A 14,532-nucleotide genomic window follows, 5' to 3' on the forward strand; every position below is an offset into this window, starting at 1 on the left:
ATATATATATATATATATATATATATATATATATATATGAAAATTACAGGCGCTTCGCGCGATAGTTTTCTATGTCAATAATCTACTTCTGAATATTTAATAATTTAAATGTTTTTGAGAGGGTACAACCTCACGATAAATTGATAATAATATTTTTATCAAAAAAAATAAATTATTTTTTAAATATAAAACGAAAAAGATTTGATTCCAAGTGTTTATGAATTTTTTTATTAATTCTTCATTTTATTGTAGTTGTTCATCAGCAAAGTCTTAAAAAAGATATATAATTGTTTCATTGTTTATATTTGTATTTTAAAAAAGCGGTACAAACAATTGCGAGTTTTTCTCCTATTCAAAGACTTTACATCCAGAATCTAAATATTATACATCTTATATAATTAGTTGTGTACTCGATAAGTTAATTAAAATGTTAAAACACGTCCCTTGAAGTTCAATGAAATAACATGTTGCTCAAATAATTGGATTAAATGATGTCTTGTTATGTCACTTATTCAAAATCACACGCACTCGATGAAACTTATTTTTTTGTTGTTTATGTTTCGATCAATATTGTTTAAACTTTTTTTTTTTGGGACTTTCAATCTAAAATTTATAAGAAGATAATTATTTCTTTTATATTGATTAATAGAGATACATCCTACATTGAGGGATAACTCATTGACTCCAACCCAATACTTGAACCCCAAATGTTTGATTAAGGTTGAGTACAATACTTACCATCCCACTACATTCCTTTATTTTTTTGGATGTCACTAAATGATTGAATGCGTCCATAAGATAGAAAGTTGAAAAATAAAAACACCAGGGTAGTGTGGAACTACCATATCTTTTGAACACTCAAGGTCCCTTTTGAGACATCACATGAATCTTTTAGCCACTGAAAACTCTATAAATATCAAACTTATTTATTTTATAAGTTAAAAATTCTAATTTACATGACACCAATAGTTTAATGATTACATCAAACACTTGATTAACATATCTTTACTTCAACATAATGATCAAAAGTAAAAACATAAACAATAAAGTTTAAAACATGTACTCAAAACAAAAATCTATAGCATAAGCATAAATTAATGACCGTAAAAAACATACCAGGATTTGTAATAATAAAATGAAACATAAAGAAAAAATTCGAGCCCACTGAATGGACATTTTCCTCTTAAGGAAAATTTTCCATTCTAGTACCGAGGATTAAATAAATTGATCAACTCAGAACAAAATGATTCTATTCACAAGTATGTTGATACAAAAACAATTTTGTCAGTGAGTCACTCAATAGAAGCAATGTACATAAATATTTAATTGTGCAGAAGAACAAGAAGTTTAGAATTTTTCGTTATTTTAAAATGAGAAGAAATTCCTCTATTAATAGACTACAAAGGGTAGCTGAAATAAATGTTTATTGTGCCTTATCGGAAATGTCACAACTCTTTAGACAAATCACACTCTTTCATAAAAGTCATAATTTTTCATTAAAGTTGCAATTCTTCGTAAACATTGCAATTTTTCATTAAAAATTTCAATTTGTTTTAAAAGTCACAACTTTTCATAAAAATCACAATTTTTAATAAAAGTCACAACTTTTCATGACAAGGAAGACTAGTTTTGAAAATAAATAAGTTAAAAGGAAATCCTGATTTATGATGGCGCCATATAGACGGGTCTAAGGTCTCTTTTACATATATATATATATATATATATATATTTATTTATTTATTTATTTATTTTAGAAATATTTATACTTCTTAAAAAATAAAATTTACTAATATGAGGATTATCAAGTTCTTGGTGAAAAAACTTACAAAAGAATAAAGGAAGGATCAGTCTATAAATCAAAGAGAGTAAAATACACGGAATCTGTGTTCTTTTTTCTCACTTTTGTTAATTTATAAACAGATCCGGAGGTGGTAGCACTCTGAACCCACCTTCCCGTCGTCTTTCTTCCATTTTCAGATCTCTGAGTTTTCTCAACAAGATCTCAACAATTCTTCTTTCTACAGTGTTACAGGGATTGCATTGATGCTTTCAAATCGACCCTTTTGATTAAAGATTGAAAACACAAACAAAAATGGCTGGTGGTGCTGCGGGAGGTTTCATCACTCGAGCATTGGAATCAATGCTCAAAGAGTGTTCTAATAAGAAGTATTCTGCTCTTCAGATAGCTATCCAATCCTATATTGGTTCGTACCTTCATTTGCTTTGCTTTACTTGATTTCATTTCAGATCTTAGTTTTTTTTTTGTTCATGTTTCAATTTGGAAGTAGATTCAAGCCTTTGAGTGATTTAATGGAAAATGGAGAGGAACAATTTAGTATTTTTAGAACATTGGTGGTGGGAAAAATATTTATTAAGTGAGAATTGTTACTTAGTCATTTAGGTGAACACTATTTATACTTCTTGTAGCATGGGTGCCAACAGACATAAATATATACATGAAATATCTTATACAACGGATCATGGGTTCACTTGGCTCATATTTTATCTCTAAATTCTCCCCTGCCTGCAATCACTACTATTTAGAAAGGTTTCCCCCCCGAAAGTGAAATGCTTCTCTTGGTTGGTTCTGTTTGCTACAAGTGTATCATGGGAAGAGCCGAAGAGCAATATGAGGACAACAATTATCTGATTATTCGTAGCTCAATCTACTTTGTTGTCATGGTTTGATCATGATCAATTCACAAATGTGATTGTTAGAAGTGATTGGGAGTAAAAATTATAGAAGAATTTAGTATCCCAATATGGTTAGAAGTTCTCAAGTAAAAAACTTAAGGTCCAAAAGTGGAAGTTTGAAAATCACAAGCAACATGATTATTGTTTGAGCGATTGATGAAAATGACTAGTTAAGCTCCTTTTATTAAAAAAACTCATCATCATCTACTCTGGTAAGACATCATACTGCTGCTTTAATTATGAAGTCTCATGTGCTTGGAACCAGATATTCCAAATCTAACCAACATGTTTTAGATTGAAGAAAGTATCAATTTTGAAAATGATATTCTGAAGAATTGAAGTAACATATAAAAAGATATACAGAAAATTATCAGAGCTTTCCCTTCACTTCACCTTTAGGTTTCTTCTTCCTAGTTTCTCTAAAGATATGACAAGTGAAATACATGCCCTTCATCTGTGGGCTCAGATAGGCTACCACTGACCAAACTCTTGGGAGGCTCTTTCGCAATGCAGCACAATACTCTAATCAAAGATAATCATTGACTAGGATACTGGTAGACATGGGGAATTCAGTTTTCTTATCTTCAAGGATAAGCAATCCATTAGGAGATACTATCAAGGGGATGAATGCGCCAAAACACCTTGACGGTCGTAACATACGGTGAACGGAACTCAGTCCTGTGAAGCAACAAATATAGTGTTTATCGCGGGGAAGGCATGGTGGAGGATATGGAGGTGGCAGTCATGAAGGTGGATATGGCGGTGACTGTTATAATGACTGTATCTCGCTAGAAAGGTGGTGCTGGTGCCTCAAATGGGAACTGGATGAGTTAGATTTTCCGCTCCTTTTTGATTGTTTTGAAGTATGTGGGAACTGGGTTTGGTTGAAGTTCCATTATGGTTTATTAGTTCCTGTTACTGTCCTAGTGTTTGATTGGGATTGTTACTATATGAATCTGTAAGTCATTGTTCTCTGGAATCAACTAAATGAAGATTTACAGTTTTTAAAAAAACATGAGAACAATTGTTGAGAATTGATTGAAGACATGCCAGGATGCTGAATCGAACTTGCGGGAAGGATTACCAAAAAGTTACTAGAAATATAAACCTAAAATTTTTTTGATGCTAAAAATTGTTGGAAGTGGCTGGAAAATAGAATGGTTACTAGGATTTTACTGGTGGAATAGTTGTGGAATACCAGATAGGCTACCATTGACCAAAAACTTGGGAGTCTCTTTCGCCATGCAGCACAATACTCTAATCAAAGATAATCATTGACTAGGATACTGGTAGACATAGAGAATTCGGCTTTCTTATCTTCAAGGAAGGATAATCAATCCATTGGGGGATACTATCGAGGGGATGAATGGGCCAAAACCTTGACGGTCGTAACATCACGTTGAACAGGAACTCAATCCGCGAAACAACGAATATAGTGGTTACAGCGGGGAAGGCATGGTGGAGGATATGGATGTGGCAGTAATGAAGGTGGATATGGCTGTGACTGTTATAATGACTGTATCTTGCTACAAAGGTGGTGGTGGTGCCTCAAATGGAAACTTGATGAGTCAGATTTTCCACTGGTTTTAGATTATTTTGATGTAAGTGGTAACTGGGTTTAGTTAGATTTCCATTATGGTTCATTAGTTCCTGTTACTGTCCTAGTGTTTGATCGGTATTGTTACCGTTTGAATCTGTTATTCAATGTTCTCTGGTATCATCTAAATGAAGATTTACTATTTTCCCCCAAAAAAATGAGAGCAATTGTTGAGAATTGATTGAAGACATGCCAGGATGCTGAGTTGAACTTGATGGAAGGATTACCAAAAAATTACTAGAAATATAAACCTAAAATGTTTTTGATGCTAGCAATTGTTGGAAGTGGCTCGAAATAGAATGGTTACTAGGAGTTCTGCTGGTGGAATACCCCCCCCCCCTCCCCCCAAATAACAGAAGATATTTTTAAATTCGGGTTTTTCTATGGTTACTTTTCATAAAGTATACACAATCAATCCATACTACCAGTATTGGCCACACTACATATTTACACTTGTGACTAACACCAACCCTGTTTTGACATAACTACCTATTCTAACAGCTCCTTTGAATGGATTGTGAATGAGGCTATCTAGAGTACTAGGGAAACTATTCTGATTTATTCCCCCATTAAATTATGATTTACATCTTGCTTTTGTTTTTCTATGAAGAGGAAGGAATGCAAAATTTTAGGACGTGCTGCTTCTTTGGCTTGACGCTGGATTATATGGCTAGAAAGAACTCTAAAACCTCAAAACTAGTATATGCCGGTAGATTTGACTTGTAGAAAGTAGTACTGTTTTACTTCCTTTGTGGTTCAACGGTATGGGTGTGTTTGGGGGTATAGCCTGTTAGATTTTCAATGAAGGTGGAGGAAATTGTAGAGCGGAATGTCATTGTTGCTAATCTTACTGGTACTTTTGGGAGATATGTACTGTTTGATGCGCGATGAAACTAGAGGGATTTGTAGAACATAATGCTATTGCTAGTCTTATTAATCAATTTTTTGTTGCTAATCTTATTGTTGGCTTTTTTTACAGTTGAGGACATTTTTTTTTACCACATATTTTTTCTTATGTTCTTTTAACATATATATTTTTTTTCCAGTTTAAAACGTCATCATCATTATCATCAAGAACATCATAATGTATATGTTCTATATAACCATGAATAACCTGTGTATAACTATGTATAAACAATGTATCCACGTTGTTATATAGAAAATCAAAGGTTAAACAAGTCGTCTTCTTCATCAGTTTTTCAGCTGCTTGAATCGATTCAAATGAGTTTCAGTCGCTACAAATCTATATTTCCCAAGCTAGATTTCCAGATCTTGGATGAGTGGCGAATGATTACGTGAAATTGGCAAGGTTTTCCATTCTACAAAATAATTATTAATTGGATTTATTTTATTGTTACAGACGGAAACCAGAAAGGAGAAAAGAACAAGTTAATGACTAAAGATATGGATTAACAATCATTTGTGGAAAAGAAACAAAGATGTGTTTTTTTCTAAGTATAGCGGCTGCAGGTCTCCCTAGTCATAAAAAAAAATAAAAATTCCAAGATGTTTTCCAATATTAAAGAGAAAACGCCTTAGCAAATAGAAGATCTGAACGCAACAATTGATTCTGGCTAGCAACAGTGATTGATGAACGTAGAGAGACTTGGTTTTCTTGTCATTAAATGAAGGTGTGTGTGTGTGTGTGTGTGTGTGTGTGTGTGTATAAAGAGAGAGAGAGGGAGAGAGAGACAGATTGGGTTTGAAACTTGAATGAAAAGAATTTCAAGATATAGATACATAAATTGGCCTAAAAGCGGGTAGTTAAATAACAATTGGCCAAAATTTGTTAACTAGATGCCCATAGGCATCTGACCGTAATTTTTTCTTTCGTCTTCTGTTGGCTTGACATGACATGGATTTGAAGTGTCTTGAGAAAAATTTAGGATCACGTCAATATTAAGAGTTATATGAGAACTGTTAAAAAAGTTTGCGAGATCCTCTTAGTAAGGAACTTTGGTAACATAAACTGGTCAAACAAAAAATGCGGGTATTTCATGGAGAGCCTTCATCAACCTTCTCAAAGCTCTTGCATAAGTAGGAAAGTTGTACTGTTGTTGACAAACGCGGAGGAATTTTACCCCGTCTAAGATGTAGATGTACAACAACAAGAAAAGAAGGATATGCTTTAAACATGATACATGTTGACTTTGATTTGTAGTGTCTTCGGATATTTTATGATTACATGAATATTAATTGTCATATGAGCCATGTGAAATTTGTTTGCGATACTAATAACTTTCACAAAGACAATAGTTTATATTAGATTTGTCGGCTGACGCTACCAAAGTTCCTTTCGACTTAGTCTACTGTATAGAGGAAGTAATAGTTTGGTTATGTATCTGGATGCTGGGAGTGTTTGTTACAAATGATATACAATTTTGAGCAGGTAGTCTATTGACTCGAGTGAGGTTGAATGTCTCGAAAGCTAGTTTATGGGGGGATAAAATTTTCCAGATGGATGGCGTTGAATCACCCTAGGCTCTTATAAGATCATAAATAGACCATATATTGAAATTCAATATTGTTTTTGTTTCATTTTTCTTGTGTATTTCTATGCTTGTGTGGATCTGATTCTATTGCATCTCTTAGTGTTAAATGTGTCATTGAACTTCCCTCTGTAAATTTGCTGAACAGTTTCTGGATTTTGTTAGCATAGCCTCCCATTTTTTTTCTTCAGCCATTGTCCCTTATGGACACTGTTAGCTCCTTTTCTAGCATAGACAAATGTATTGTAGCTAACAATACTTCTTTTGTAACCATTACTTCTTCATGCTAGTAGAACAATTTTTGAAAAAAAGTTATTGAACTGCTTCTTGTTTTGGAACATCTTTTTTTGCTTCTGTCCCTTGTTAAATGAAGTGATTCTTCTGATTTACTGTGTATTCCGGTTTTGTCTGCTCTACAGACAATTCAAAAGCATCTAGTCAGCAAAGCTTATCCACTGAGAGTGATGCTGCAACATCTTCAGCTGTAGATCAGAGGTAGGCACTATCACATTGTTTGCTCTTATATACTTTATCTTCCAATCTTTAACTTTATTGTTTCTTGACTTTCTTCAGTTTCCTCCTATTATTAGCTCAGGGCATATATCTTTTTTTTCTGTTCAAATTTCATGCCATTGAAAATTATAGCTTCGACCAGATTTTATTTGCTACAGTCAAAAGTAGTTCGATTTTATTGAAAATTATAGCTATGGGTACTCTACTGATCAGAATGCTATATGATTTTTTGGTAGAAATGAGATTACAGTCAAAAGTAGTTCGATTTTGGATATTGTTTCTAATCCATTAGTTGACTGGGCTGAACCTCTAGTTCTATTATTTTTTCGTTGACTTCTCCTACTCTATATGTCATATTAATTTACTACACGGAATCACCTCTCATGCAGTTCTACTGACACTGGAGCCTCGGGAAATGAAGCAGCACCAGTTGACTCAACTACTGCTTTGCCTAGTGGTGAGGGTGCAGAACAGATAAGCAGGCCATCAAACCAAAGTGGAACTATAGTGACAGCTTTAGCTCAAGCAGGCAATACTTTAAGCCAAGCACAGGCAGAACTCGTGCTAAATCCACTTCGGCTGGCTTTTGAGACGAAGAATGGAAAGATCATGGAGCTTGCTTTGGATTGTCTTCATGTAGGTTCTTGCTGCTGTACTTTAGCATTCTTTTGGGGCTGGACACTTGAAAATTTATTTTTCTTTATTATTTATGTTAAGCATCATTAGTTTCTTCCTTCTTTAGAAATTCCTCGCCATCATCCAGGTTATAAACCTGGGTAGGTGCAATGGAGCTTAACAAGGGGGAGGGGACTGATTACTATTGAATTACAGCTATTTAATTTCATTTGTACATGCATCATGAGCCTCATTTGCTCTATTTATTTGTCGCTATCCTCAAAGCTGAGTCATTTATACCAGTCTTTCTGGTACCTGTTTTTTTACATTATATGCGTGAATGAGCATGAATGACTTAAGTGAATATGCCAACTGTTTCATATTGATAAAACAGGTATCTTCGTATATTTCATAGATTGAATATCTAAGAACATTCTTTCGGGTGCTCAGAGATTCTCAAAAGCGTATCCAAAAATCCGTGATAACTTTCTCTGTATATCTGCAGAAACTGATTGCCTACGACCATCTAGAGGGAGATCTTGGCTTAGATGGTGGGGAAAACGTGACGCTGTTTACAGACATCCTGAACAGGGTCTGTGGCTGTGTGGATAATTTGTCTACCGATAGGTAGAAACCTCCCTTTTTTGACTTTTTCTTATGTATATTTCCTTTTAAGTTATCAGCAAATCGTTTGCTCCTGTTAACTATGTGCCTCTTTTATTTGATATATATTTTAACTTAATATTTCTTGAATGATAAATCTCTTGAGGATTTCTATGCAGTACGACTCTTCAGGTTCTGAAGGTACTTCTTACCGCTGTAGCATCCGCCAAGTTTAGAGGTATGCAACTTTTGAAAGAGATTCATTTCTTCACCTTTTGTTACTCTTGAGACTTATCCCAACTACTTTATGTCTTTACCCTCTTTCTATCTTGAGTTTGTTCCAGATTCCTCAACTGGTTAATTTTATATATGTAGATGTCCAACTTTTGAAAACTAGGACTACCTTTGTCCCATTATCTTTGAAATTTGCACTGTGCCATATTTTTTTATGACACCATTCACTACTAATAGTTTCACTTCAATTTTCACAACTTTTGATAATTTAGCTTTATTTAGTAAATAAAATCTAGCTTGGATGTGATGTGCTTATTCAATTTTTGTTTTAAAATTTTCTTTCACCGTTACGTATAAAATATATGTAGGTCAAATTAATATCTTAAACTCTGTCAAAATTCGTCATATGAAATAAGATGGAGGAGTAATATTTTACACTCCTTTGTATCCTAATGACATCATTTTTGTCGGTGGTAAACTTAGAAAGGGTTATAATCATAGTGATCCTCCTATTTAACTACTTAGACCATTTTCAAGCACCTTATCTTTTTTGGAGCGTCCAATGATTTGATCTTTTAAGATGATTTTTCTTGCACTACTCTTTCCAATGTTTTTCGACTATAAAAATCCTTCATTGATTAACCCATAAACTGACCTAGGTAAATCCATGAATTCCATTGGATCATTCCTTCTGACTAAGCATATGAATCATGAATTGTCCTAATGACGATCAATCAATACTTTGTATTGAAAAAACTCTTCAAGGATCAAGCAATTTCCTTCACATCAAAACTAGAAGCTGCAATGGTGTTTGAGGAGGTACATAGGTGGAGAGGCCGGACAGATGGCATGACAGCTCTGGTTGTGTAAAGAGAAGGGCTGGAGAGGGGTATGATGCGATCAAAATTGTTAGGAGTTCTGATTCACCTATGGTGTGTGAACTTTTTGAAGAAGGCGGAAGATTTTTGGCCGCAGTTCCGTGGATGTGAGGTGTTGTATGAGTAATATGTCAAGAGCTAAGGTGTATGTTAAAAATGAGGGAAAAATTCCAATTTCAATCATCTCTGAGGATGGATGTAGGAGTTTTAGGGTACGGCTATACCCATAATTCTTCCTTAAAAGTGTTGGAGAATTCTGGGCAGAGGAGGGGAAACGAAGAAGGGAGAGGGAGAAGGAATAGGAAGGAGGAGGGGGGAAGATAGAAGGGAGGGAGATTTAATGAGGAGAGTCTGGCCTAGTAAAAAATAGGTCCTTTGCCATTTATGGAATGACGGAGCTGGGAAGATGAAGGAGATTTCAAATTGGTGACGTACAAAAATAGAAATAAGAGGGCAAAAGGATTACTTTACCCTTGGTTAACTGAGAAAGGGTAGAAAAAAGAATCAGGACCAGTTCAATAGCAGAGAAACGGCTAAATGGACTGGGTCAAACCGAAGAAACCCTAACAAAGCATTCAACTCATACTCGCAACCAGCCAGCAAAAGGGAAGAATTCGATGGGTGTGATTTCATATCAAGGGGCTTGGAATACCTCTACCATTGTAATACCTCTAAGAATGAGCCTTGTTTGAAAGATAAAAGGGTTCGAGGGCAGTGTTCACCTTCCCTATGTGATTCTGGCAAGGTCAATGACTCGATGGCCAGAAAAGTGATTTTGGTGACCTTGAAAATGGTAAGAAAAGGGTGGGGTCTGGTCGGAATAGTTTTGTATGGCTGGTGGGGGATTGGTTTTCACTGAAAAAGACATATGAAGGGTACTGTACTTGCAAACAGCAGGGTCAGTTTTCTACTTGCCAGATTTTGACCTCTGGCGACCTTGAAATTAGAGAAATCTAGCTTGGGACTTGCTTGGATGGCACAGACATCTTTGGACCAAATTATGGATGGAGGGCATTTTTGTTCATTTCACATAGTTTAAGGGTACTTTTGACCCATTCCAGTTCAAAAATTTAAGAGTTCATTAATAGCCTCATATATTCTCCTAACAAATACTTAACTAACATTTCACTCTTTTCTTATTCCCCGCGCTAGATCAAACTATAGGACTATTAAGTTTGGATGAATGGAGCATAATTTCAAGTGTATTGTTTTTTGATGACAAAATTTCAAGTGTATTGTTAACTATCACTCATTTAAACTATGTGTATAGTTAACACATAATTTTAAGTGTATTGCCAACATCACTCAATTATCCATCTATAGTTAAATTCGTTTAGCTTACATAGTCAAGCAGGTCCAACACAATGTAGTCAATTGCGAGATAACATTGAAACACTCAAGTGTCTGCTTGGACATTAAGCACAAATAAAACTGAAATGTGCAGTTTACTGTACATAAGTGCATAGTAAAATAAGCTAAGTTGCTCGAACTTGGGTGGTTATTTGATATCTGTGCTGATTTAAATGTCGGATTCTTCAGTCACTTATGTTTTAGGATTTGGGGTTATGGATCCGAGTGCAGGTACTGGTGCTAGTATACAACCAACAAGTGTATATTCCAACATATGAAGTATACATCACAATTAATTAAAATATTGAACTAAACCTAGTAAAGTTTAATTCTTTATAAACACATAATGTGTTATTCACAAGATATATGTAATAGCAAAATTTCCTCATACTTTGTATAACTATATATATATATATATATACATACATGACATTAACTTTTGGTTTTGGTACCTTCTTGGTACTTAGTCAATAAACCTTTACCTTATCAAAAAATAAATAAATATATATACATGACATAAATAAAAAAATCAGTCTAAACACTCGGACAATCTGTACTTCTCGGTTATAGATGTAGTCAAAGCAACCAAGGTAAGTTGACCAAATCTGATGTGGATCCCACACCCACACGCACATCGAGTCGACATGGTTGCAACAATATTGTCAAAGATGCGCTTGAAGTGTCCATAAGTCCTGAGGCGAGGCTCAAAACGCTCAACGCGTTTTGCCTCGCTTTATGTGTGCTTTAGTGTTGTTATCAAGGTTCTAGGCATTTTTTTCCTTGCCAATGAGCCTCTTCTAAATAGGGTCCCTAAATACTTGATATTTCACTTTATCTTAATCTTTGTTTTCAATTTCTTTGTTCATATACTTCCCGTTCATGTTTATAGTTACGGTTGCCAGTTTCAAAAAAAAACAATTCATGTTTATAGTTATTGTAATCCTTTTTTTTTTTGAGAAAGGTAACATTTATAGTTATTATTATTATTATTATTAGTCTTATTTACAATTATGTTTCTTTCTCAAAAAAAGTTATTATTCGTTTTGGACTAAACATATATATTTGTATTTTTTCTCCCTTTGCACCTCTTTTCATTAAAGTTCATGCTTCATTTGCGCTTAAAGCCCCAACAAACCTTAGAGCTTTTTTGCCTTTGATAACACTGGGGTGCGGCAAGAATTTTGAAGAGTTTGAACAATATAGAAAAAAGTACTATGTAATGCAAAAAAATTAGCAATATACACTAACAACAATTATATAGACCAAAAAAATGAAAAAAAAACAAGTGAATATATGAAGTAAAAATCATCTCAATTGAATTTAACCATTTTAAATTTCTGGTTCAAATGGAAAAACGCTGTTTTAAGTTCAGACTTCAGATCAGTGCCTAATTTCCTTTTCCCCCTCAAATACACACTCCGTGAGCATTGAATTCTATGCCTAAGTGCCTTGGTAATTGTACTTAAGTGCTGCCTAAGCAAACAAAGATCCCGATCTGTGCTAAGTAGTTTTATGGCTTAAGTCTCGAACAGGCATTTTGGCAACATTGTCCAATGTAAATGACGAAGTACAACATCTTGAAGTACCTTAATGTGTCCACCTTTTTAAAGCTATTGCATGTAACATTGAACATTTATTGCTTATTTGAATTAAAGTTGGTATGAATAGGATTTACTGCAAGTGGCAAACAGGAGTCCTTAAACAATTTTTCTGTATGCTTTGTCCAAAATGCAGTTCATGGGGAATCGTTGCTCGGAGTTATCAGGGTCTGTTACAATATTGCTCTTAACAGGTATTGGTGTAATCCTTTGTTTGAAGATGATTATTTTATATATCAAATGAAGCTAATGGCAATTTGTTTGGATGTTTAGCAAAAGTCCTATAAACCAAGCAACATCAAAGGCCATGTTGACACAAATGCTTAGTATTATATTCAGACGGATGGAAAATGATCTGGTATGTGAATGAATAGTGGATGAACAAAGTTTTTCGTTTCTTTGTTGAGATGGTAGAGGGGGGAATAGTGGATTCTACTTTATAGACCCTTAATAGCTTCTTGCAAATCAGGGTTCTAGATCAGATGGATCTGTTGCACACCAAGAAACTACTGATACTAATGGACCAAACGTAAAGGTTGAGGAAGTTTCACATAATGATCCGGAATATAAAGAAATAACAGAAGGGGGAGATGCACCTAACGTTGTTCAGGCTAAAGATGCATCTGTTGCATCAGTTGAGGAACTTCAGAGTTTTGTTGGTGGGGCTGATATCAAGGTGTACATACCTGAAACTTTACTATTACTAACACGATTACGGTATTGTCATGTAAAAGCTTATGATATGTACCTATTATGACCATTCCTTGGAATACAGGGTTTAGAAGCTGCTCTTGAGAAGGCTGTGCATCTTGGAGATGGTGAAAAGGTTACAAAGTATGGTTTCGCAGTTGAGGAAATGATTCTCGTAAAGAGAACTTGTTTTATTGTGATGTTTAACTTCAATTTTCAAATCTCGTGACAATTTGTAACTTTAACCAGAGGAATTGAGCTTGAAAGCATGAGTCCTGGAGAGCATGATGCCTTACTTCTTTTCCGAACCCTTTGCAAGGTTTGCATGACTGGTCATAGATGTAAGGTTTAGGAAATCTGTGAATTTTGTGTTAATAGAAGTGCGTTTGCAGATGGGCATAAAGGAAGACAATGATGAAGTTACTGTTAAGACACGTATTTTGTCCCTGGAGCTACTTCAGGTGAGCTTTCTTCTACATGCTGTTGAGTCATTGTTTCCGATGGTTTCTTAATGTATTACTCCTTCTGTCCCTAATTACTTGTCCACTTTGCCTTAGTTGTCCCTAATTACTTATCTATTTTGACAAATTAAGAAAGGGCAATATTTTTACCTATTATACCCTCAATTAATTACTCCCTACGTCCCATTTTATGTGACACCATTTCCTTTTTGGTCAGTCCCAAAAAGAATGTCACATTTCCTTATGTGGTAAGTATTTAAAGGTATAATTTCTTTTTTACCCTTGTTGGTCCCACTTAATTTTAAAAATAATACTCAAATACATTTATGATGTGAGAGGAAAGTGAGTCTACTTTTGAAGGGCAATTTGGTAAACATTTCAAAGTCTTCATTTATTTCTTAAACTCCATGCCCGTCAAATGTTGCCACATAAATGAGACGGAGGGAGTACTTTGAAAATGGTAGAACTTTTTGTAAAGCTTAAATTTTTAATTCACCCACTTCATAATTAATAGGGGTAAAATGGTAAAGTCACTGTGTCAATTATTTTTTTTTAATAGATGTGCCATTTCAAAAGTGGACTAGTAATTAGGGACAGGGAGTATTTTATAATGCATCATATTATATTGTATTGTGTTGTTAAAATAATGTTTGGATAGGTTGTATTTTCTGTTGTCATTTCATAACATTTTTCTTGTTTGGTTTGACTATATTGTACTGTATAATAGCTGCTAAGTTTATTAAAATGCCTTCATCACTTTAAATACTGTATTTATGAACAATTCAAAACTGAAAAAAATGAAAGATAATC

At 34.3% G+C, this 14,532-nt stretch overlaps 1 protein-coding gene across 2 annotated transcripts in view; it reads left to right on the forward strand.

Moving 5' to 3' along the window:
• Positions 1 to 1,827: 1,827 nt before the first annotated feature.
• The window catches only part of LOC107007115 (brefeldin A-inhibited guanine nucleotide-exchange protein 5), a 37,139-nt gene continuing 24,434 nt past the window's right edge, over positions 1,828 to 14,532 (forward strand). The window contains exons 1-11 of one of the 2 annotated variants that reach the window (XM_027913658.1): positions 1,828 to 2,204; positions 7,200 to 7,275; positions 7,683 to 7,929; positions 8,414 to 8,535; positions 8,691 to 8,749; positions 12,708 to 12,765; positions 12,845 to 12,929; positions 13,041 to 13,247; positions 13,347 to 13,405; positions 13,511 to 13,580; positions 13,654 to 13,722. In XM_027913658.1, the coding sequence (XP_027769459.1) occupies positions 2,093 to 2,204; positions 7,200 to 7,275; positions 7,683 to 7,929; positions 8,414 to 8,535; positions 8,691 to 8,749; positions 12,708 to 12,765; positions 12,845 to 12,929; positions 13,041 to 13,247; positions 13,347 to 13,405; positions 13,511 to 13,580; positions 13,654 to 13,722 (1,164 nt within the window). In that variant the 5' untranslated portion in view covers positions 1,828 to 2,092. The remainder of the gene's footprint in view (positions 2,205 to 7,199; positions 7,276 to 7,682; positions 7,930 to 8,413; positions 8,536 to 8,690; positions 8,750 to 12,707; positions 12,766 to 12,844; positions 12,930 to 13,040; positions 13,248 to 13,346; positions 13,406 to 13,510; positions 13,581 to 13,653; positions 13,723 to 14,532) is intronic. The other variant, XM_015205589.2, reaches the window with a different exon arrangement.

Source organism: Solanum pennellii, chromosome 12 (genome assembly GCF_001406875.1).
Source record: "Solanum pennellii chromosome 12, SPENNV200".
NCBI lineage: Eukaryota > Viridiplantae > Streptophyta > Magnoliopsida > Solanales > Solanaceae > Solanum > Solanum pennellii.